Source organism: Lepidochelys olivacea (genome assembly GCF_965140295.1).
Source record: "Lepidochelys olivacea isolate rLepOli2 genome assembly, chromosome: 6".
NCBI classification, from domain to species: Eukaryota; Metazoa; Chordata; order Testudines; family Cheloniidae; genus Lepidochelys; species Lepidochelys olivacea.
In genome coordinates this window covers 7,481,700-7,506,182 of record NC_140416.1, presented here as the reverse complement: position 1 = coordinate 7,506,182, position 24,483 = coordinate 7,481,700, and the positions used below count along the sequence as shown (strand labels likewise).

Sequence of the window (24,483 nt, the reverse complement as noted above, 5' to 3'; positions counted from 1 at the left end):
CAGTATAAACAAGTCATTGTCTGTGTGAAATTTTAGTTTGCACTGATTTCGCTAATGCTTTTATGTAGCCTGTGCTAAAACTAGGCAGATATCAAGATGAGTTGATGTACTCCCTGGAAGACCTCTGTGTACCCCCAGAGTTACACGTACCACTTAGAGTATTAAACGCTGGGTGTATAAGTAGCCTGTGGACCCCTTGTGATGAGCACAGTATACAGATTTGGCTAGGAAGAGCTTATGTCTACTAAGCTGTGTGTATGTAGTTTGTCAACCCTTTTTTCATTTGTCTTTTAAAGTGTCCAGCCCTCAGACGATTGTGGAATTATTTTTTCAGGAAGTGGCCAGAAAACACATAATATCTCACCTCTTCTCCCAGCCTAATACCTCTCTGAGTGAAACTAGTTTGAACTGGCCTCATCTGATTACTGCAATTGCTGCTGATCTCCTGCCACTCTTGTATCCTTGAATTATTAAGCCAGAGTGAGGGTGTGTCTGTAACTGAATGTTGCTCAGTACCCTGAAGCTGGAAATAGACACACGTCTCCCTGGAGAGCATGTCTAGTGTCTCACAATTAATGAGGCCAAAGCTTCAATTCTGGGCTCCTGAATCCATATTTAGACCTCTAAGTAAGAGTGACCTGATTCCAGTCCTCTTCAGTAGGATTTGTGAGTGTTCAGAACTTCTCAAAATCAGGCCACCTTTTCGGTGCTCACACATGGGTTCTAAACCCTTAACCTTAGGCCCCCAGGTTTGAAACATTTGGCTTAGATGCATGATGGAGGTGTGAGGGTGTTCTCTGAGATGATGGACTTAGGTGGACTACCCGTTTTGTCTAAGATGGGAAAACCCTGTTACAGAACAATGACTTATGTGAACTCTGAGCACTGGAGGCTTTCACATTTCAAGCCTGTTCTTGAAGTTCTTCCCTGACAATGAACGAATTGCCCCGTTCCTTATCTAATATTCAGATGGCCCAGTAATCCTGGCTTCCTCTTCCCAGAATGTTTGATGGGCAGTTGTCAGTACACCCAGCTACAGGTAAGCATTCTCAACACATGGCGAATGGTTTTCTCTCTCTAACAAGGTGTCTGATCCGCTTACTCTTGCAACCAGCAAAGATCCTGTGGGGGGAGAGAACAACTAGATACCAGAAACTGGCTTGCATATCACAGAGCCTCTTTGTAACCAGATAGGGTAAGAAAACCTGACAGGCTTAGTGGGGGTTGAGAAAACCTAATATGGAAGTATATTAAGGAAGGTTTCACATGGATGTTCTCTCAGTCCCTCTTGCATCTGAAGACCAAGCTGTCACAGTTCAGGGCTAGCACCTTTCACCCCTTTCAGCTTACAGGCTTCTTGCCTTCACCTGCCCTGGGATGAAATCTTGGCTGGGATGTCCCCTCTAGGACCAACCACAGAAGTAAGTCAAAGGGATTGATACCTGCATTGTTCTTTTAAGTATAAGTACTTGGAGGGCTCTGAAAAATGTTTGTCCGCTCCTGCTGGAATTAACACCTGGTAACCATGGGGGAAACACAGTAACAATCAAACAGGTGGCACATATAATATTAAAAAAAATTAAACATCTTCCACATTCTTCCACCACTCATAAGAGACAGCCAGAGGTTAAGAATTTAGTGACATTTGGGAGTAGCTCCTTGATAAATGTCAATAAATTGTATTATACAGCACAGACTGTGCAGGAAGTATTTGAAGTTGATGTGCACAAAAGTTTAATACTTTAGTTATTTTCAGCAGAGCCCAGAAAGGAGGCCTTAGGCTGTATTTGTAAAGTTTGTTGGTGGGGAGTTCTGCGTCTCAGGTCCCATTCTAAGGTGAGATGCTGTAGGTGTGTAGCATTTTCCCTTTTCTGGAGCCTGATCAAGTGACACTGCAGCGGTGTGACTAAAACTCAGGAATCTGAATCTCCAGGCACCTGTTAGGTATTACATCATGAGGCTCACTATTGTCTGTAATGCAACAATGTAAACAGGTTAACTTTAAGAGCAGGCATAGCCTACTTCTGTGAGCCCATTTGGAGAACTGAAATTTCAGTCAGGGAGCGATGTACTGAGCACACCCATTAGCCAAACACAGCATCCAGAATATGTCAGATAAACAAACTTTCCACCACCTGCCTCTCTCATCGGTTTGGTAGCAATGTGAATGAGAAACTGTTTTCAATATGAGCTACTATTTCCAGGCGTGTTTCTGTGCATTACTCAGTTTTCAGATTTATCTTCTGAACTATAACTTCATGCTCTTTAGCCAAAGGGATTTTTTTTCTTTTCAGTTTTTGGTGCTATAACTCTGAATTTTTTTACTCTTCTACACTGAAAAACAGCATGTTTCTTTCACTGCACACTGATGGAAAATGTTAGTGTAGTGAGTTTGAAGGTCAATTGCTACTGAATTATTCATGCCACACATTTTCTCTTGTACATTTTAGTAGGACATAAACAGGCTCTTTGTCCCCGAAATGGATTATTTCTGGGGACGGGGATCAGCGTATTGCAGTGTGTGTACAAAATAGGTTGCACCTGGGGCAGGGATTGGTCTGCTGCAGTTTATGTACAAAAACCCATATATTCAAACTTTCTAAAAGAATGTCAGAATTGCAAAGCATTCAGTTCAGGAAATGGCAAGGTTCTTTGTGCCACCTGATTTCTGCCTCCTTGTATTTGTGTTATGGTATGGTCTTTGATTGCATGATCACACACACTCTTTTCCTGCAGGGCTGCTACCTTATTCATGTCCCAGGAAGGGCAGCAGGAAGATGTTCAACTTTTATTTTTGTCCACTGTTTAAGTGGACTGTCCCTCCCCCCTGCAACCTTCTACTCCATCCACCGAAGGCCTACATGTAATCTTGGTTTATATGGATGTAAATTTGGAGCAACCTCAATGAATTTACTCCAGATTTACATCCTGGTGATCACAAATAGACTGTTACCCAAAATAAGAGACAGATTCCCTGACTCCACTGAATGAGGGATGGGTGCTGTGGGACCAATGTGTAGACAGGAAGGATGGCTTAGTGGTTAGGGGGCTAGTTTGGACTTGGGAGATGTAGGTTCAAGACCCTTAGTGTATCTTTGCCTCTGTTCCCATCTGGAACATTAGATGTGGAACAGTCTGATACTAGAATAGTGGGGGCAGGGTAAGTACCATAGGTAGGTAGAACATAAGTGACAATGTAGCTACATTCTTTCGATGCTTATGCACAAGGGTTCAGAGCGAAGTTTCCCAGCATCCCCTTACCTTTGCCTCAAATGTACATTCTTTCAGCACAGTTTTAAAATGTAATCTTGTCTTGTGAAAAGGAGAAATAGGAAAGAGAGAGACTTAGCACTGTTTGCTAAAAGAGTGTTTCTCAACTTGTGGATCATGAGCCCCAGGGGACCCACAAAGCAAGTTGTGGGGGGAAGGCCAGGAGACTTAGTCTTTGCTTTAGATTGTTATACAATCTGGTTCCCTCACTTGCCGACCCCTCAAGGTCAAATGTCCTCTGCCGACCTCTTGAAACATGCACGCCAATACATTACATTACATAGACCTGTCGCTATCGCTGATGTGTTTTTTTACTCTTTTATAATAAATGTAATGCGAAAATTTGTGACTGAAAGGCTTGCCAGCCTGAAAAGGGTAGGGAATACTGTGCTAGACAGCTGGCCCTGTGCTGGGTGCATTGAAGTAGGGCTCCTTCTGACCCACCTGTGTGCTGTGTGCCAGATACCTCATTCTAAGCCCTTCTGCACAGTGAATGTGACAAGGGGTTGTTCTATAGACATACATGGTGCTGGTGGGGCAGAGGGAGATTGTTAAACCCTTATTAGGAGTGAGCTTGTATCAAATATTTGTTGACCCCTTTTAACTCAGCCAAATCAAAATGGCTTTTCATCCCACACTCCAGAGGCACCCATCTGATGCGGGGCATGTTCAAATGCTAAATTTCCAATTCCTGTCACCTCCCACTGAGAAGCTGGAGCTATTCAGATTAGGTCATTTACTGATGGCAAGTGTGTGTGTTTCCCCATCACCTTTGTGCTGAAAGTCATGGAACCACTTTTGTTCACGTGGATTTTTCCCGTGGAGATTCCCAGCCCGGAAGATCTGTCCAAAAGGTGTGTGACTGTTACAAGCACCTGAAAAAGGCCCTTCGGAACAGAAACACGTAGGTACCGTTAACTAGAGTTCTCGCTACACACTCTGCTTGTAACACACCTCACACTTTCCATTAAGATTCCTCGTTTGCAAATGACATCTGGAAATAGGATCAGCAGAACATGGAGTCACCCTGGTGCCCTTAGTACTATAGTTACAGCGTGCCACTAAAGTAGCATTGCAGGAATCCAAAGCTGAAATCCTCAGTTTTTCTCTGGTAAAACAGGGACTGTCTTGCCGGAACACAGGGGTGTGTTGGTTCGTAATCACCGTTAAGGGAATGTTAAATCTTTTGTGTGTCTGATCAAAGGATGCCCTTTGTCTCTTAGGAATACATTCGCCTGCTGCAGCCCTGGTGTCACGTGAACGTGGGCTCATGTCGCTTCTTGATGGGAAGATGTTACCTTGTTATGGGCGAGGGACACAAGGTACAAAACAGCTTCACTGCTTCCCAGAGTGGAGCATTGCTTCATGTACGGGGTTCAGTGGTGGCTGTGTGGATCTGCGCTGTCACACTTACCTGACCTCTGGTTACATGCTGTTCCTAGGGCTAGATGATGTGTTGCTCAGAAAGAAATGCAAAACTCTTTTCTTAGCGTAGCTTTCCCTCTGATTTTCTCACACCCACCCACTCACTCGTATAGACAAGTGTAAATGAGCAAGCAAGTGTACAAACCGGGTTGAGCTATTCCTCCTTCAGACTGGGAAGGGGCAGGGGAAAATTGTTTTTAAATACCTGGGAGGCTTTGAGACACCTATGGAAACACATAGCTAGCTAGGGCCTAATGGACTGGCCTGTGGTGACCCTGCGTAGCCTGGCACACAACCAAGCTGTCGTGTTCACCTGTATTCTGGATTGAGTCAGTTGCCTGAGAAAGGGCGTACTTAGCAGTTTAATTTTTCTTCCAGGCTCTGGACTGTTTCTGTCAGGCTGCGTCCGAAGTTGGAAAAGAGGAGTTTTTGGACAGGCTGATCCGAGCTGAGGATGGCGAAATGGCTTCCACCCCTCGCCTGCAGTATTATGACAAGGTATTGCTGCCATGACAGTACAACAACTTGGCACTTGCTGTGAAAGTTTGGTCGCGGACGCTGCCAAGGCAGCCTGTCTTCTTGTGGCAGGCCTTTTCCTAGCCATGCTAAAGACTTGGATTTAAGCTGACTTCTCCGATTAAGGCTACAACATTAGAACTGGAGCCATGTTTCGCCTCTCAACAGGGTAGACGTAGGTTTTGCCGCAAGGCCCTCAGGCGCAATCTCTGGCTGCTGCTAGGTAAATACAAAATGAGGATTTTATTGGCTAAAACCTGGAAGTGAAGAAGTCAGCACAGTATCTCTTGTAGTGTGTCTCATGTTAAATGCAATTTATTAGTCTGCCCTCAACTTTCAGTAAACTGTAAGAATGGTTTGAGGCCTGGAGAAACTGCCTTATAGGAAGACTTCAGAAGCTCAGCCTGCTTAGATTATCCAAGAAAAGGCTGAGAGGTGATTTGGTTCTTGGAGGCTGATCTACGTGGGGAAGAGACTTCTGCTGGCAGAGGGCTCTAGTCCATCCGACGGAAGCAGGATGGGAGCCATTGGGTGGAAACTGAACCCAGACAAATGCAGGCTAGGGATAAGATGACAGTGTTTAACAATGATGGTGATTAACTCTTGGAATAACTGACCTAGGGATGTGATAGATTCTCTATCACTTGTTGTCTTTTGTCAAGACTCGGTGTATCTTTCTGAATGATATACTCTAGCTCAAACAGTTGTGGACTTGATGCAGAAATCGCTAGGTGAGAGTCTCTGGCCTTAATCTGTGAATTCTGTTGAGAGTGCCTAACTGCATTGTGGTAGCTACTTAGATTGTGGTTGTGGGTCAGAGACTTTGTTTTGTCTGTACAGTGCCTTGCGGGGCCTGTTCCATGACTCAGGCTCCTGGATGCTACCACAGAACAAATAAGTTATCCATGTGGATGGGAGGGAGGTTGGAGGTTGTGGCAGCTGAGTAGGGGACAGTTGGTGCTTTTGGCATCTGGAGAGGTGTAAGCAGGAGCTCAGGATTGATTGGTGAGTGTGTTAGCTACATCTCTTTTAGAATCATCAGCCATCAAATGGTTAGCTGTGCTAACATTTGAATTATCAAATGCCCATAGAGATGAATGGAGGAGTCTGTGTCTTTCGTTGCTGCTGTTCCAGTTTGCACACCCTAATGAGAGCATTTACAGGTTTGTTCTTCGGGAATTTTTGAAACCATAAGGGCTTATAAACAGAGAGAGAGAGAAGTTTTAGTTGTAGATCAGTTAGTGGGTTGGATTCTGCAGAAAAGTCCCTATCTGTGAAACACACCGGTGCCTTGATTCAATCCCCCTGTTTATAACATACCAAAACATCCCTCTTTGGGTTTGAAATCTTTTGTTCTTGGCATCTGCTGGAAAACGAACGTGTTTTTTGAAAACATCAGTCAAATCTTTTTGGCTGTTTCTGAATTCAGTGAGTGTGGAAAGAACTTTCTCATGGTAAAGAAAACAAAATTTTCCACATTCTTAGACACCGCTACATCCCAAACTAGAGTGTGTCTTCTCTCTAGGTCCTGCGATTGCTGGACATTATTGGTTTACCTGAACTGGTCATCCAGTTAGCAACGCTAGCAATCACAGAAGCAGCTGATGACTGGAGAAGCCAGGTAGGTATTAATTGTTTTGTGCTGAGACATTGGGTTTTTTCCATGCAGCAGCTATTGCTGGCACCAAGAATTTATCTTCATTGGTACAGATAATATTGACTGAACTGAGTTACGCTCTCTGGTGTTTTAGGCTACTTTGAGGACGTGCATTTTCAAACATCACTTGGATTTAGGGCACAATAGCCAAGCGTATGAGGCCTTAACCCAGAATCCAGATTCCAGCAGGTAACATCCTTGTGCCCTTCAACTCTGCTGCTCTGCTGTTTGAGCTGTGGGCTGCACTTAGCGTCTGTCTTGAAACCTCTCACCCATTTGGAAAGCTGTTAGTACAGAACATTACCATCCCTCTGATGTGATATTTGTGCTTAGTTCAGTGCAGTGTAAGAAACAGATTGGGATGCTTCATGCCTGTTGAATTCAAATCTGGATCCTTTCACCATGGCACTGTGCTAGATGGGAACTAGACCGTGAACCCTGAATACGGGCTTTATGGAGCCAGGCTTGTCTGTATACCCCAGTGAAACCATAGCCCCAGTTTATCCATCCATCCAGCTGCTTTTTAGGTACTGCTTGTACCCAGTAAGATGATGTCCAGGTCGGCAGCAACGAGTGTCATGGAGCGAGCACTAGACCTGTGGCAAGCGTGCAGGAGCTAGCAGCTTTTATAGAGCCCTTGGAGAGCCCCTGCAGTGGGAAATGCCCCTGCTCTGGGGCTCATTGCCCAGCTGCAGGCCGTCACATCCCCAGGGTTCCCAAGCAAAGTCACTGCCTGCACTGAGTGAGTAAAGTGTTAGTTAAATCATGTGAACAGGTTGCCTAACACAGTTAAATCCCACCAAGCACTTAGTGTAGACACTGTTGTGTTTAAAAATGTGTGCCCTGGCTGTGGTTAACCCGAGGGTCTGTCTGGCTGCCACACCCCCTTCTCACCCTGAAAGCCAAAACCTGGTTTATTCCTGGGTATGCTATAAGCCAGTGTTTCTCAGACTGGGGGTCCCAGCCCAAAAGAGGGTTGCAAGCCTATTATAGAGGGATTGTGGTATTGCCACCCTTACATCTGCATTGTCTTCAGAGCTGGGTGGCTGGAGAGCAGCAGCTGCTGGCCAGGCACCCAGCTCTGAAGGCAGAGCCACCACCAGCAGCTGTGCAGAAGTAAGGGTGGGCATGGCATGGTATGACCACCCTTACATCTGTGCTGTTGCTGACGGTGGTGCTGCCTTCAGAGCTGGGTGGCATGGGATGGCGGGGGCTGGTCATCATAATCTGAAATATTTTCAAAGGGGTTCCCAGCAAAAATAGTTTGAGAACACCCCCACACACACTCCCAATAAGCCCACGCTAAATAGGTCCGAACAGGCTGTCCGATGTCCGAGAAGCCCCTTCCTGGCAGGAGAAGAACACAGGACCAAGAGGGGCAGAGACTGGACAGCCAGTCAGTGGGAGGCTTTCCCACCCCATTCAGATTCATAAGCCTGAGGGGGAGTATATGTACAGGACTCAGTAGTGTGGGGGTTCTGCCTGAATCACTCACCTTCTGGCAAGGAAGGAAGGAGGAGCTCTGTTCCCTAGGATGCTTGAAGAGAACAGCTCCCCTGTCCAGGCTCCCTGCTTCCAGCCAAGGCACCTGCAAATATCTCCTCCACCACCCCCTTTCGCCTCCCAAAAGCTTGGCCTGAAGCCAAACACAGGCCTTCCTCCTGGGGCCCAAATGGGATGGGGAGTCCTCACCCCCCCATCACGAGTCTGAACCTCTCGTGGCTTGTGAACTCTCTGCTGGCAGATGTGCATCTTGCCTGCCTGCCTATCCAAGTTCATTAGAATAGCTTTGCCTTTGTCTCTTCCTAGGCAGCTGGACTGTTTGCGCCAGCTGGTGGTGGTTCTCTGTGAGCGCTCCCAGCTGCAGGACCTGGTGGAGTTCCCCTATGTGAACCTCCATAATGAGGTAATTCACCGACCGCGGACCAGGGGGGAGTACTGGTGTAGTGGAAGCTGGCTGAAAAGCTCCTGTGTCTCCTGTGTCTTAGGTTGTGGGGATAATTGAGTCTCGAGCTCGCGCCATAGACCTGATGACTCATAATTACTACGAGCTGCTCTACGCTTTCCATATCTACCGTCACAACTATCGCAAGGGTAAGGCTGCCAGACATCGCTAGTCCCTTGTATCGTGGCACTGTGCTCTCCTTGCCTGGTATAGCTGTACTAGTAGATCGTGTCCACGCACAGTCTGTTATGTGGTTCTCCCCATGATGTATGCTGATCTCTTCCCCCATCCTCCCAGAGGAGCTGTCCAGATGCCATGGGCTCTCCTAGGTATAGCACTGTTGCCCGTCTCTCTGGCCTAGCCAGTGCCAAATTCCCAGAGGAGTCAGTTCAATGGAAAGAGAATTCTGCTGTGTGCTGAAACGTTCACGTCTTCTTCCCCAGCTGGGACGGTGATGTTTGAATATGGCATGCGCCTGGGCAGGGAGGTGCGGACGCTCCGCGGACTTCAGAAACAAGGGAACTGCTATCTTGCTGCCATTAACTGCTTACGGCTCATCCGCCCAGAATACGCATGGATAGTGCAGCCGGCTTCCGGAGCAGTGGTATGAAATCTTGAACCTTCGGCTTGCTTTAAAGCTGTCTGTCAAAGTGTTGGCTATGGGCCTGGTTTTTTAGCAGCGATCCCTCTTGTTGTGAAGGTGCTTTGGCTGTAAGGCCGTTCTGATGTCACCAATGGGGTTCACCTACCATTCCTGCTACCATAGAGTACATGAGGTCGGCCATAGGTAGGGCCTTACCAATTTTGTGGCCGTGAAATACATGTCATGAACCGTGAAATAAGCCCTTCCTCATGAAATCTGATATCTCCTGTTCTGCTGGGAGCGCCCCAGCTGGGGGCTCCTAGTTGTGAGTCCTGGCTGGGCTGGGGAGAGACAGGACTTGTCCTTCCCCTGCACAGCCACTCTCAGGGGGAGATCAGATCCACCTCCATGTGCCGCCTCCTGCTGTAGGAAGCTCTGGGGCTGGGCAGCAGCACCGGAGGTTTCTGCAGCTGCTGGGGTGCCCCAGGTGGAGGCTCCTAGCTGTGTGTCCCAGCTGGGCTGGGGAGGAACAGGACTTCCTCTTCACCTGCACAGCTCCTCTGGGAGGGTGGGGGAAGAGATCAGACCCACCTCCAGGTACCTTTTTGTGTTGGGACCCCATGGTTACAACACCCTGAAATTTCAGATGTAAATATCTGAAAATGTGAAATTGACCAATTAAAAAACCCTCTGGCCATGAAATTGATCAAAATGAATGGTGAATTTGGTAGGGCCTTAGCATAGTCATTGGAGGCTGGTGGCTGCCAATCTCAAATGCCTACTATTGCTGCTCTCCCCAAACAGGACTGACCCTGTGTATTTGGAGGCTGGAGGAAGGAGCTAGCACCAGGCCTCCAACTGAGGGGGCGGTCTAGCGGGCTGTTCTCAGCCCCTTTTGATCATACTCAGCTGGGATTAAGCTGGCAACTTTTGTGTTTCATAACATCACTAGGGTGTGGTCTACACTAGAAAAATTGATTGGCATATAGCTTTGACAGTGTGGGCAGGGTGAAAGAATTGCAAGCTGACCAACCTAGCCCTGCTGCCAAAGCCCCAGTGTGGAGACAGTTCTGCAGCCAAAGAGTCCTCACGCCAGTACTGATACCATTCGGGGACCTGGGCTAAGCTGTACGAGCAAAAGAGCTCTTTGGCTGGTATAGGTCTAACAAATGTCTATGCCAGCAAAGCCATTTGTCTAGACAAGGTCCATATTGCGCAAGGGGCAAGGAGAACTACTTCCAGCTGGTTAAAATGTTCAGATACTTGCTAACCACGTTCAGCCGAAAAGTTCAAAACTCTAAACTTTCCCAGTTTTCTCCATCTTGGCTGAGGCCTAGACACGACCCAGTTGCTTTTTTTCATCAGCTGTTTGGGAAGCAAAAAGTGAAAAATATATTTATGCATCCTCTTCCCCTCGGCCTTATAACACATACAGATGGATGGCTTTTCTTTGTACGTGAGGGTGGGGAAAAAAGAGAAATCCATTTTTGGCTGAGACCAGAGAGGCAGCATTGTAGCCCCAAAGGAGAACTTTCTGAGCATGTGTGTAAATTTAGTGTGTAAATCTGATTTAGAACAGAAGCCATCGTGTAACCTGCAAATGCTATAATTGTCAGAACCCTGTAGCCATGGTAACTGCCTTGAAGTTCACCTCCCATTCAGGGTGTGCTGTGCTTGTTTCAGCTGTGTGCTGTTCTTATTGGGTGTAGTCCTCCAAAAGGCTTTCCATCCACTTCATTTCACAAAGCGGGGGAGATAGCTATAATCAAGGACCAAGCTACAAATTCTGTGCCTTGTTTCCTTGGTTCTCCTGAACTTTGGTAGGTTTTGTTTCTTACATAATTGCGAATGCTTCATTTTGCATCCAGCTTCTGAGATCTTACTGCAGAAGTTTGGTTCGGGGTGGCAGAGACTATGTGAGACTTGCGCTGCTTTCTGTAGCCAGACCCATACAGATGTAGCCTTTGGCATTGCTATATAGCCTTACAGTTCTCCCAGTGTGACAGCGTCTGAAATGGAGCATTAGATGGGGAATGGGAAGCGGCCTACACTTTGAAATCCAACTTCAACTAAACCTTTTTCTTCCTGGCAGTATGAACGCCCAGGAGCGTCCCCAAAGAGAAGCCATGATGGGGAGTGCACAGCTGTCCCAAGTAAGTAAGCTGGCGCCTCCCATAATTCTTGTATTCCAGCACTCTTTGCTTTTGACTCAGAAGTTGTGCTGCTTGCTAGTAACCTGGGAGGGGACTCCCCTCCTTCCACAGCCTCTGTACAACTTGAAGTAGCACTTGAAAAGTGTGCTGCCTTTCTCTAATCCCCCTCATGTCCTTAGTGTTCACATTCTTAAAATTCCAGCAGACTAATTTTGTAAAAAATACAAAAATATCAGAGTTATGACAACAATGGCCTTTCCTCTTGTATTGCACTGTCTGCATAACAAACGTATTCCTATCCAGTTCAGGGAAGGGCATGTTCCAGCACAACAAACTTAACTCTGACCCCTGCCTTGTTTTGCATGTGTATTTATCTTCATTTCAGTATCTACATATTTTCTGAAGGCATGTCATTTAGTGGGAAATGGGCACCACAGAGGGTCTGCCTGGGGCACAGTGTCTAGGTTTTTTTTAACATTTCAAAAGACAGGAATAATAATTAAAAAAACCTACCTGTTGTGTTAACCAGAGCCTGGCATTTATTATAATCTTTACTGGATCTGTCTAAATGCCGCATAGGTGTTAAAAACTAGTAAGGAGAGGTCAGTCAAGGTGAATTCTAGTTTCAATTGTTTGTTGTAATATGACTCCATAGGTTGATGAGAGACACACATAGGCATGCTAGCCCCTCTGCATAATGTCCAGAGGAGCCATTTTGAAGACCTATAATCTAAAAGTCCTTCACTTGTTTAAAACATTGAGAGCAAATTCTAGTTGTTGCCAGCTAAAATGAGAGCATGAGTGTTCTGGAGTCATAGGTGAGTCCACATCTGCTTTATTGTGTGCCCCAGATACATCCTTGACTAAGGCAGAGCACTGCACATGGCATCTCCAGAAGATCAGTTTTTCTGCAGTCTTCATAAAGCTGGGATGGGCCATTCCCCAGGGCTTCTTCACCCTTAGCTTAACCGACTGAGCATGTGTGTAACTTGCATGTTCACTGAGTGCTGCAGTGTGTGCTAGGTGCCATCCAGCCGTAGAAGACGTGGCCCCAGCTCTGAATATCCTGCAATGTACTTCAGCTGTGATGTGAGCACTGGGGGAGGTAGGGGCAAGGGCTACAGTCAAAGGTCAGGTGACTACTCAAGTACCTAATGTGCACATCTTGATGGGATAGAGGGTTTCATTAGTCACCACGGCTGAGGGTGTTTTAAACTTGGTTTGTTTTATATGTAATTGCAGATGCTGCAGCTTCTTTCCTAGTGTGCTCTGTGGTTGGAGCTCCCTTTCTGGCCTCATCTGCCATGCTTCCACACTCTCTCCTGCAAGTCCTTCCATAAAAAATGGGTTTCCCCGAGTCCCCTAAAGGCTAGTCATCCTCTTGTGGAAGTGTTAACTTAGGGTAGGCCTACGCTGCAGTCCTGAGGAGACCAACTATCCCAAGATAGTTTTGATTTAACTAGATAATCGAGTCTCGTGCTGTAATCACCCCACCAGATTACAGTGTAGACGTATATCCTAAATGACCACATATGTACTCTCTCCAACCACTTGTCATTGCATCCCAGTCTTCCTCTATCTATTGACTGTTTAGACCGTAAGCTCTGTAAAGCACGGCCTTTCCCATCTCCTTTGTCTGTAAAGCATCTGGCCTGCACTGGGCACTCTCTAAACAAACATCTGTTCCGTATAGCAGCACGCCAGATAGAAATCCTGGAGCTGGAGGATTTGGAGAAGGAATGCCTGTTGGCTCGCCTCCGACTAACTCTTGCGCAGCATGAGCCGTCGACAGCTGCTGTTGCAGGTAGGGTTGGGATAGTGTCCCACAGGGCTCAGAGCAGCAGCTCAGAGCTGCTTTTAGAGAGATGGGGCGTAGTTCATACGCATGAAGTGGTGATGTGAAACTGTTTTGCACCTCGTCAGATCTCACAAGCCAACCAGGGATGGACCTGGCTATACTGGAATGGGAAGCCTACAAGGGGTGTTTCTAAATGGGAGACGGTTCAGAGAAGAGTCAGGAGAATGGTTACAGGATTAGAAAATTTGCTTTATAGTGAGACGTTCAAAGGGTATGTGTTAAACACTGCTGTGATCCACCCCAGAGGCAGGATCACTCTTTAGCCTGTAATATTGATGGCTGTCAGCCTGAGAGTAAGAATATCCCTATCGATCTTCTTCCCTGCTACCAAGAGGCAAGCAGGGTTTTGGTTTACAGCCGAATGACGCCTATGGCTAAATTTGCCAAATACTTTTTGGTGATCTGTTTCGAGCAGTTATAATTTTGCCAGACTTTAACCATTTAGGCTGAGGCTTTCCATGCTTGCGAGTCTCCTAACACTTCTTTATTTACACTGTTTATAACTCTGCCACTTTGCACAGTCTGTTGCCTTGTGGAGAATTTCCTGACTTCTACGGTATTACCCCAGTGTAGCTTTCAGTGAATCCCTCAGTAGGGCATTGTCACATGCTGCAGTGTTGCATTTTAAGAAGGTACGTGTGAATGGTCAGTTTGCGGCATACGCTGACTGGGTATTCTGTTTGCACAGGAAGCTCTTCGCCAGAGGAAATGGTCACTCTCTTGGTTCAGGCTGGCCTCTTTGACACAGCTGTCTCGCTCTGCCAGACCTTCAAACTCCCCCTGACACCTGTCTTTGAGGGACTGGCTTTCAAGTATGTGATACATTATCATGCTTTTAAGGTTATATAACACAAATGCTGAAGAACTTGTATTGCATAAGCTCTGTGGAATTAGGACCATTCCTGGCCTGTCAACGCTCTCAGCTGTCTCAGAAGCCTGCTAATTTTAGGTGTTAAAGTTAGTTGTGCTCTTGGAAACAGCTGGGTTTAACTGAGGAGGGCAAGGATCAGCAAAAGGGAATGAGATGGTTAGTGATACCCTCTCCTCGCTCCTGGGGTGGGGAGAGCTAAGAGCCACCCCTCAAGCCTCTGTGGGGGAGTCCCACACTTGTGTGTGCATTTAAACTTGAATTTTCAACCTAAAATGATCTTCGACACACATCAGGAGTGATTGGCTGCCCCTAAGATCTAAAAATCAGAAAACCTCAAAACAGGAGTGTTTTAAATCCTTCCTGGCGTCTTGGCTCTGACACGGGGTATCTGGGCTCTGGGGCTGACAGTATTGATGTTCACTGAGTGCAAAGAGACTTTCCTCACTGTGTAGCCCAGCTGTTCTCAAACTGTGCCTGCTGGAGCGCATGTGGGCTGGCTTCCCTTTTTCAGATGCTGCCTCACATTAGCGAGAGCTACTGGAATACACCTGGAGTACTTCTGCAGCGTTTCTTTTCACACCAGCGAATGCTGTGATTCCACAGGGGTGTATTGGAATCAAAAGGGGGCCGTGCTAGGAGTGCTTGAGAGGCCATTCCTGCTTGTTGGCACATGCAGACTACACTCCCATGCTTAGTGTCCTGGCTTTTCCTAGTGCCCACACAAAGGGTCACATTTGTTTGGGTCAGGTTGATTTTTGAGGGGCTCTTGTGCCTTAGGAGCTAGGGTGTGATTGTTTTTAAATTGACCTATCTGAAGAGTTTAACTTCAACCAAGTGGTATCCACTGCATCTCCTGTTAAACCAGCTAAGCCAGGAACTGCTGGGAATATAACTGCATTGGGGAGGACCAACCTGACTGAACAGTTCATAGTGTAGCTGTGGGAGGGGAGGGCATGGGGATCCCAGCTTTGTGTGCAGCGTGCAGTGTACAATGCTGGATGTTGTATGTTCCAGATGCATCAAACTCCAGTTCGGTGGGGAAGCAGCTCAGGCAGAGGCCTGGGATTGGCTAGCAGCAAACCAGCTCTCCTCTGTCATTACCACCAAGGAGTCCAGGTAAGGGTGCTTGTTCCTCCTGGAGGAGACTGTTCAGAGCTGCTCTTCAAAGGCAGGTGTTGCTGCAGCTTCTTGTGGTAAAAATCTCTTACCAAAACCAAGATTCTCGGGTTAATAAAAATCCCAGGATTGCAGCTGCTTCGGAGGGGACGCTGTAGCTTCGGAGCTTATGGGGAAGAAGATGGCACTCTGGCAGTGTAATACAAACACGGCCACCCTGTTTCCCCAAGGCTCCAGCCACACACAAGCGGCAGCAAAGCGTGTGTTCGCCTTTCCTCTATACCTCACTTAAATGTACTTGTAAATGCACTGTTTTAAATGCAGGCATTAAGGACATGCTGTTAGCCCGGTCACCTCTCAGGTAAAACCAGCACTAGGACTGCTGATACTTGACAACATTGCATTGCCTTTCTTTCTTCTAAATCTTGCTACACGCTCTTCTCCAATTGGCCGCCCCCTCTCTGCTCCAGGTCTCTGTGATTACTGTTTTCCATGTGGTTCCCACCCATCTACATATCTATTAGGGACTAACGCACAGCTGGTAACACACAAGCTACCCCATTGCAGTCTAAGCACAGGAATAGCAAATTACGTTCTCTATTGTCTTCTAGTGCAACAGATGAAGCCTGGCGGCTGTTATCTTCCTACCTGGACAGATACAAATCACAGAACCATCTGTATCATCACTGTGTAATCAACAAGCTCCTCTCTCATGGAGTGCCACTGCCCAACTGGCTTATCAACAGTTACAAGGTAAATGTTTCTGTGTCTACAGCGAAGGAAGGAGAAGGGGGAGAGACAACTGCATGGCCGTGTGATTGCTTCCAGTACATCTGCTGGTCAGGAATTTAGTGCTCATGCAGCTTATTGTGCACCCATTGTAGTTCAGAAGCCAAACCAAAGCTAAAACAACTTCAAAGGCCAAAGAGTCTGATCTCCAAACTAGACTTCCCCTTCCCCAGCCTTGGAAACGGGTAACTTTCTTAGCTCCTACAAAGCCAGGTGAACATGGCAGCTTGGCTACATCCTGGGTTTGGTCAGGCTGCAGAGGGTAGGGGAAGGCATCAGAAGTTAGGATCTAGGAGGAGCAACTTTTCCTGTTGAGAAGGCTACTGTGTTTGGGGGTATGGAAGGGCAGGAGGTCAACATGGGGAGGGGAGGCTGCTGGGTGGGGATGGAGCTTCTGAATAAGGAACTTAGATGGTTGCTGGGGCGGGGTGGGTGTGGATACCAGGACTCTTGTATGGGGTTGAAGTGCAGAGAGTTGTAGGAGGGTGGATTGTCAATGGCTCTTGAGGATTCTTTTGAGGGGGGAGAGCATGTTGGGGGGCCAGGGGTCTCCTGGAGAGGATAGGGCTCTTCAGGGGTGGAGGGTGCACTGAATGAAGCAGGGGCTGTCAGGAAAATAGTATGTGATCCTGTAATTACAAGGAGGCCAAATTAAGTTTGCTTAAGCCTCTGGAAACTCTCACATGCTCTGTTTTGCAGTTTTACTATTCTTTTAACATAATTTTTATGTAGTTTTCTAAGTTTTGTAAAAGCAAACTGAAAATTCAGCTATTCCATCATGTTGGATCATGCTGACCTGGTAGCAGTAGTAGGTTGTCATCCTTTGTGTGGGCCAGACACTAAAGGGGGATGAGGTCCACATTTTGCCAGTGAGTTTCACAGCTGTCCTTGTCCCAGTCTCATGCCTCTTCTCTCCAGATCTTCACACCTCTACATTCCAGATGGGTAGCTTCCTCCTTCTCCCCTTCACTGGGGGCCTAGGCACCAGCAGGGGGAGCACTGTGACAGCACAGCAGAGACAGTGCTGCAGCGCCTGGTTGCCTGGACTAGCAATTGCAGGGAATGTCAAACCGCCCTGGCTACATGCTCAGTGCAAATGGAATCTTTGAATAGTTCAGCTGTTAAACTTTTAACAAGCTTCTACTGACCAGGTGGAAACAGAGACTTTCTGAGGATTTGGGCAGATGTTTATGGGAGAGCAAAAGGCACATCCATGACACCATGGTGCCCCTCCCCCCCCACTCTGGCAAATTTCAAGCTCCTGGTCCAAAATACAGAGGTGCTAGAACTTCTCTGTAAAAGAGTTGGAGAAATTTTTTATCATGGGGCAAAAAAGTGTGTTATTGCTGCTCTTGTTCCGAGAAATGAAACTTTCCAGTAACATTCAGCATGGTAAACTTCAGCATGAATAGTTAGACCAAGTGATAAGCAACTGAAAGCAGGGTCTTCCAATGGGAAGTGTTGGTGCTACCTGTGTTGCTGATACCTTGTGCACCAAATCTGTTCAGATCGGTTGAAGTTAAAATGGTTCAGCTGATTGGGGAAATGTTACTCATTCTTAGTACGAACTCCGCTGAGGAGACTTGTTTGTGTCTTTGGTTTGAATTTCAGCCCAAAAGGAAGATATTTGAGGTAGTGAAAAGGATTGACAGTGGACTGACTGGCTTTAACCTTCTGTAGCAGTTGCAGTGTCACTGTCTGAAACCAGGAAGTCTGAAACTTGGATTTCTCTGGCTCCTGGGGAGATGACTCTAGTCAGCTTTGAAGTGTGGCTAACCCCATTTTCAAAAAGCAGCCGTAATCTCCGCAGAAATCTTGTACTAGTCCATCTCTAGTGAAGCCACTGTAGCGTCCTCTAAATTTTTGGTCCTTTGGAAAGGAAATGCAAAGAAACTTCTGAAACTACACTCAGGAACCAGAAAACCTTTCCAATGCAGACGTAACCTTATTCTCATGTGTGCCTTATACAGTCTGAGTCACAGACCCATCTGTAAAGTGCTGGGCACGTAGTCGTTCCTTGCCCAGCACGGTATAATGGAGAGGAACAGTGCTTCTTTCTGTACTGGCTCATCCAGTGAGATTGTAAGGCAAGTTGTGTAACTGAGAATGAGCCACTATCTGTGCCTGTAAATTGGGTGTATTCTAAGGGCTAAGAGGTATTAGGGAGCACCAGAGGGTGGGGCTGTACTAGGGCAGGGTGCTTGTGGAGTGAGTGTATTGGGACGGTTTCACTGGGGGCAAGTGAGCTGGAAAGGGGGCTGCTTTTGGGGGGTGATTGCTGGAAGATTCAGAAGCCTGGAGAGGTAAGAGCCAGCAGGTGCTTGTGCAAGATCCCAAGGGCTGTTAAAATGGGGAGTAACAATAGAATCAGGTGCTTTTGGGGTGAGCCTGGGCGAAGAATGCAGGGGCAGGAGCCAACAGCAGTGAGGAGGGTAGCTTTTGTTCTTTGGCCAGAACAAATCCCAGGCTATTGTGTGGCCTTGTGCATACCTGTGAGGGGCTGCTAATCCTGAGTGTGATTACTCTGGTTTAGGTGAAACCCTGCCCCGTACTGAGGGCAGATCCCCAGCCCGTCTGGTGGCTTTGAGTGGCTCAGGCAGCAGAGCCTGGCCCTGGTTGCAGGCGTGTGGTCAGACCACTTAGCATGCCCAGAACCCCTGGCCACTGGGGGACCACATAGCTTGGAACAGCTATGCCAGGACCAGAGGCCCATCCGGATCAGGGGTGGAAAGGGACTTGGACCCAGGGACTTTGTGTGGCTGGTCCAGAGGCTCTGGACCCAGGCTCTGGGCAGTGGCTGCTAAGGCGTGAGTGATCTCTACGCCCCTCACAGCCTAGGCCCAGGCTGTCACTAACTGTTTGCTCGCAGAAGGTGGATGCTGCTGAGCTCCTTCGCCTCTACTTGAATTACGCCCTCCTGGAGGAAGCTGTGGACTTGGTGTTGGAGTACGTGGACGCCTTACTGGGGAAGGGCCATGAGCACTTCGGGATTGAGGTAGGTGAGGGCTGAAACACGCCCTCCGGTCCCACTCCTGCGACCATTCCTCATTGCCTTAGCGACTGGTGGCAGCCAGCTCTGAGCCAAGGTTCAGGACAGCTCCTCCAGAATTCCCTGCCTGTGAAGAGGGACTCCCAGCTACACACTGCAGAGCTCTTCTGGCTGGGCCTCTAGGGCATCGCCTCCCCTCCCCCACTCAGATGAAGGGTGGCAGAAGGGCAAGCGGCAGCCCCATTGCCCACCCCAGCAGGTGCCCATGGCAGGTGTGCAGCTGCCGGCCGAAGCATGAGTGAGGCCTATGCGGGGAAGCCCTGCCCAGCCCATTCCACTTTGCTGCTCAAGCGTGTGTTGGTGGGGCAGTTCGTCTGGGCTGTTACTGATCCTGGGTCTGTGTAACACTCCTGGAAGGAGGGTGAGGCTCTTCAAAAAACTAACCCATGGCACCTTCCTGACTGGGTTAATGTAACACAGTGTGCCTCCTGGGGAACATAACCGGGTTCCTAGCTCCTCCGAAGCCAAGATCTGGCTGCCATGTGACTTCCTCCTTGCCCGTAACAGTGCTAAGCATTTCTGCAGTGACCATAAACCAGTTTAAAGGAGAGGCAATGTGTCCCAGTGGCTAGAGCACTAGACGGGGACTCTGCAGATGTAGGTTCTGCTCCTGGCTCTGCTACTGGCCTGTTGGGTGACCATGGGCAGGTCACTTCTCCCCTGTGCCTCAGCTTCCCTGTCTGTGCAATGGGGATAATTGAGGTCTATCGATTAAAAATGGTAGATAAGTGCTTAGTGCTGTAGTTGGTACTAAGGCTACTCTTCCCTTTAGCGTCCGTTGTCTGCTATAGCACCAATGGTGTGGCTGCCATACTCTGCTATTGACCAGCTGCTTCAGGCCTTGGGGGAGAACACGACAAACCATCACAGCTTTGTGGTGAGTACATCTCCATGGTGCTGCCACCTAAAGTCCCGAGCCAGGTGGCTCTGCCTGAGGGGATGGGAGTAATACCAAGGTGCACTGGGGAGGAAGGGAACAGGTGGGAGCCCGCTGATAAATAAGTTCTGAAATGAATGGCTGCCAAGGCTCAGTCTGATCTGCCTTTAACAGAAAAAGAGCCACTAGGAGGAATAGAAGACGCTTAAAATCATTGGCAGAGTAGGGATGAGCATCTGGAAATCTTGCCTGAACTGCTCACCTGTGCCTCCTAGCAGGAGAGTGAGACACAATCCCCAGGCCACTGCGACTTGCTGCAAAGACCTCCCCCTTCCTCCACAACTTTTTAGCTGTATGGAAGAAAGCCAGTTTGCACAAACCAGTGGCATCCTGCCTGGTGCAGCAGTGTGCCATGAGCTTCCTCCTGTTTAGGGTTGCAAACCCTCCCGGTTTTGCCAGAGTCTCCCGGAGGCTACTGAAGCCAAACCAGGAGATTTTAGTCACTGAAAGTCCAGCAGGGTACAGTCAGGCTCCCTGGCTCCGTGCTGCTCCTGGAAGCAGCTGGCATGTCCCTGCGGCCCCTAAGGGGGGCAGGGGGCCTCCGCGTGCTGCCCGAGTGCCGACTCTGCAGCTCCCATTGGCTGGAAACTGGTCAGTAGAAGCTGTGATGCTGGTGCCTGTGGGCAGGGGCAGCTGTGGAGACCCCCTGCCCTGCCCCCACCCCTCCCGCCTAGGAGCCGCTGCCAGAGGGATGTGCCAGTTGCTTTCAGGAGCTGCCTGAGGTAAGCACCGCCAGAACCCGCACCCCAATCTCCTGCCCCAGCCTGGTGGGGGAGAGCGAGCAATGGAGGATGGAGTGAATAGGGGCGGGGCAGGAGCTGGGCAAGGGTGTTTGGGTTTGTGCGATTGGACAGTTAGCAACCCTACTTCTGTCCCACGCAGTGAGCAGGACGGGGAACGGAAAACAATCCCTTGCGAGTGGGGAAGCTCCACAGACGGTGTATGTGGTCTTAGAGGGTAATGAAATGAGGAGCAACTCACCAGACTGGGACTTGGCAAAGAATGTGTCTTGGGAGGAAAGGGGATTGGTTTTGGGAGCTCGGCGGGTGCAGGAAGGGCCGTGGCCAGACCCTGTAGGTCTGTGCTGTCAAGCATCTGTGCCTCGCAGAACCTTACACAACTACCTGAATGAATTTCTAGTCTATAAATCCTTTTGGCCAAGAGGGTGGAGGGCTGCCAATAGTGTGATTCTGAATGGCGAGGCAGTGGGCTGAGGGCGGATACGCAGAGGGCTAATGCAGGGAGTGGAGTGATTAGAAGTCTTCCTGACTGAGCTGAAAAGGGGAGTAAACAGTATGTGAGGGGGCAGGGTCCCAGCTAGGCAGATGAGAGGTGGTTTCCCCTAGTAAAGGCAGAGAGAGCTGGGCAGGAAAGAGGCTCTAGCTTGGCCAAGCACAGCTAGTGCCTATAGAATCCAGAGCAGGGAGAAATCTGGAAAACAGCAATGCTGCGAGACCGGGTGATAGCGGCCAGCAGAGCAGCAATTAGCTGGGGTGACAGCCAAAGGAGCCTGCAGTTCTGGGCTGCATTTGCAGAGGCAATGTGCGAGGAGCAGGGAGGTGAAGGGCCTGCACTCTGGTATGCCAGTATTCAGTTCTGGGCACCTCCTTGCCCAAAGGGGGCTCCCAGGAAGCAGGTTGAAGGAGCAAGGTGTATATGGCTGGGCAGAGATGAGGGAGCGCTGTGCCCTACCACCCTGCTACAGGCTCTCTGCATCCTCCAGTGCTGAGAGGACCTCTCCGCAGAGGCTACAGCCAGACTGCCCCATTCGCTAACCCACCCAGCTCCTCACAACTCAGGGGTATGGTGATTCCACCCTGCATGGTGTGTCTTGTGTAATCTGTGTCCTAAAACGCTTCCAGTGATGGGGGCCAGGGGGAGGGAAAATGGAGGAAAGGGGGTGGAGGTGGCTAAAGCAGAGCTGACAGCAGGTGCAGCAGAAGAGCAGCTCTCGCACCAGCAGGAGTCGGGTACTGTGAAGGGACAGTGCGATAATGATGGTCTAAGTGGGGACTTGAGGGGGGAGAAGCAATTGTCCTACTCTGATGGCTGCCCTCACTCTTCTCTCCTAGCTGTACCAGAAGGTGCAGGACAAACTGGAGGACTACCAACAAAAGGTTGACACGGCAACCCGAGATCTCTTATATCGCCGGAACTAGCAGTCTAGGTGGCCTGACGGGGCTGGAGACCCAGCCCCAGGGAGAGCTTGCAATGTTCTGCAGTGACCAGGCCTCATGCATGAGACTCAATCTCTGCATCGGGCTGTCACCATGAGTGGGAAGGTCAGGGTCACATGCCTGCCCCGTGTGCGGCTGGTGGTGCTATAATAGAAAGTCTATTTTTCCATAACGGTCCAAAAACAGTATTCCCTGCCCAAGTCAGGGGATTGGAGAGCTTCTATTTTTAATGCATTGGAGACCCAATCTGTATTGCTTTGATGTAACCACTTTCAATCAAGAAGACGGTGGGTTAGTTTATTAAGCTGTAATTCCCACACTCCATAAACCCCAAGTTCCCTCCATTTCTGTTTTTACTGAATGCCTTTGACCAGGAGGTCCTGTCGTTCTTAGCCTGTATTATAAATGGGAATGAAAGGGTTTGTCATCTTTATTTATTGTGGCGTTTTTGAATGATCTTTAATAAAATGAAACTTTGTTACAAGCCAGAGTGAGAATTTTTTATAATATTTTGGATTAATATCGTGCCTCAGTTTCCCCTACGGTGATACATGGTTAGGGGGTGGGAAAGGGTTGTATGCTTGTTGCAGAAGCCCAGAGATACAGGTGTGACTGATGCTTAGCTGCCTGTGCCCCCCATGCCCAAGGAGAGTCCCAGAAGACAATGGTCACTTCAATTGGACATTTGGCACCTAGCAACAAATGACCATGGACAGCCCACTCTCCTTGGGAAGCTAGCCAGGTGTGACCTGCTGGAGGACAAATGACTGAGGAGGGGCCAAGTGAGGTTAAGTGTGGGCTGCTAGAGGCAGAGGGAAGCTTCTGAACTGGGCCTGAAGGGGTCAAAGGTCTCTATACTGACCCAGATGGACTTTGCTGTAACTTTCCGTCCTGTTAAATAAGGATTTTCTATGCTGTGTTCCAGACATCTAATAAACCCTTCTGCTTTTACAGCACTGGCTGAGAGTCACTCTGGTTTAAGGAAGGTGGGGGTGCATTTGCTCCCTTTGGGTGTGCAAGTCTTCCCCAAAGGCCCATCTCAGGTGGACTCGCTGAAGGGAACTCAGGGTGTGAAGCAGGGGTGCTGCAGGCTTAGAGGTTTGGTCCCAGGAGGCAGTGAAGCCCAGGGGCTTATCCTATTGAGTGTGTGACCTTATGGGGGCTGATGCACTGAAGGGCTCCTCCTAGGAACCGTTACAGAGCTGTACCAGAGCACCGGACCTGTGGATGTGTGACAGCTTGTGCCTAGCTTCATCATTTCATGTCCCTGGGCTTTTCTTTAGGCAGCCCAGCTTACCTGCCTAGGCTTCTGGCTTCCGCTACTCCCTGGCTCCAAGCCGGATTCCAGCTCTGGCTTCCCGTCCTGCTGCTGCCTGGGTTCTTGCAACAGGGCTGGACAGCGTAAAGTGGAATCCTGTTAACCTGCCACAGGGAGAGGCATGAGACCGAACAATCTGCCTGGGGCTTGCCAGCAGCAACCTGGTGAATGCCCTGGGCTGTATTGCATGGTCCTAGAAGCCTGCCCCTAAAGCCACTGTCTCAGCCTACATTGCTCAGCAGCTCCCTGCTCTGAGCCATGGGGCTCAGGCTCCCTGCAGACTCAGGCAGTCGATCACCCCTGGACCAGCGCCCCCCCCCCCCCCCCCCCAGCGAGGGGCTCAGGCTCCCTGGGGGCTCAGGCAGTCGGTTGCTCCCGGACCAGCCCCCTAGCAAGGGGCTCAGGCTCCCTGCACACTCAGGTGGTCGGTCACCCCTGGGTCAGCCCCACCCCCAGCAAGGGGCTCAGGCTCCCTGGGGGCTCAGATGGTCGGTCGCCCCCAGGCCGGGCCAGCCCCCCAGAGAGGAGCTCAGGCAGTCAGTTGCCCCCAGGCCAGCCCCACTCCCCCCAGAGAGGAGCTCAGGCTCCCTGCAGACTCAGGCAGTCGATCACCCCCGGGCCAGCCCCGCCCCCCCAGCGAGGGGCTCAGGCTCCCTGGGGGCTCAGGCGGTCCGTCGCCCCCGGGCCAGCCCCGCCCCCCCAGCGAGGGGCTCAGGCGGAGGCAGAAGCTCCCCCCGCCCCGGCAAATGGCCACCCGGCTCTGGCCAAGCTCCGCCCCGCTGTGACGCCACAGCCCCCCTGGCCCGGCCCCACCCCGGT

The 24,483-nt window shown here is 49.3% G+C and overlaps 1 protein-coding gene across 3 annotated transcripts in view; it reads left to right on the top strand.

Moving 5' to 3' along the window:
• The window catches only part of NUP160 (nucleoporin 160), a 57,054-nt gene extending 34,224 nt beyond the window's left edge, over positions 1-22,830 (top strand). For 2 of the 3 annotated variants that reach the window (XM_084631122.1, XM_084631121.1), the window contains exons 20-36: positions 297-456; positions 970-1,039; positions 4,494-4,592; positions 5,074-5,193; positions 6,737-6,832; positions 6,963-7,057; positions 8,678-8,774; positions 8,857-8,962; positions 9,257-9,417; positions 11,489-11,549; positions 13,243-13,353; positions 14,096-14,219; positions 15,293-15,394; positions 16,006-16,147; positions 19,053-19,178; positions 20,005-20,109; positions 22,242-22,830. In XM_084631122.1, coding sequence (XP_084487248.1) covers positions 297-456; positions 970-1,039; positions 4,494-4,592; positions 5,074-5,193; positions 6,737-6,832; positions 6,963-7,057; positions 8,678-8,774; positions 8,857-8,962; positions 9,257-9,417; positions 11,489-11,549; positions 13,243-13,353; positions 14,096-14,219; positions 15,293-15,394; positions 16,006-16,147; positions 19,053-19,178; positions 20,005-20,109; positions 22,242-22,328 — 1,862 coding nt within the window. In that variant the 3' untranslated portion in view covers positions 22,329-22,830. The remainder of the gene's footprint in view (positions 1-296; positions 457-969; positions 1,040-4,493; positions 4,593-5,073; positions 5,194-6,736; positions 6,833-6,962; positions 7,058-8,677; positions 8,775-8,856; positions 8,963-9,256; positions 9,418-11,488; positions 11,550-13,242; positions 13,354-14,095; positions 14,220-15,292; positions 15,395-16,005; positions 16,148-19,052; positions 19,179-20,004; positions 20,110-22,241) is intronic. The other variant, XM_084631123.1, reaches the window with a different exon arrangement.
• The last annotated feature ends 1,653 nt before the right edge of the window (positions 22,831-24,483 follow it).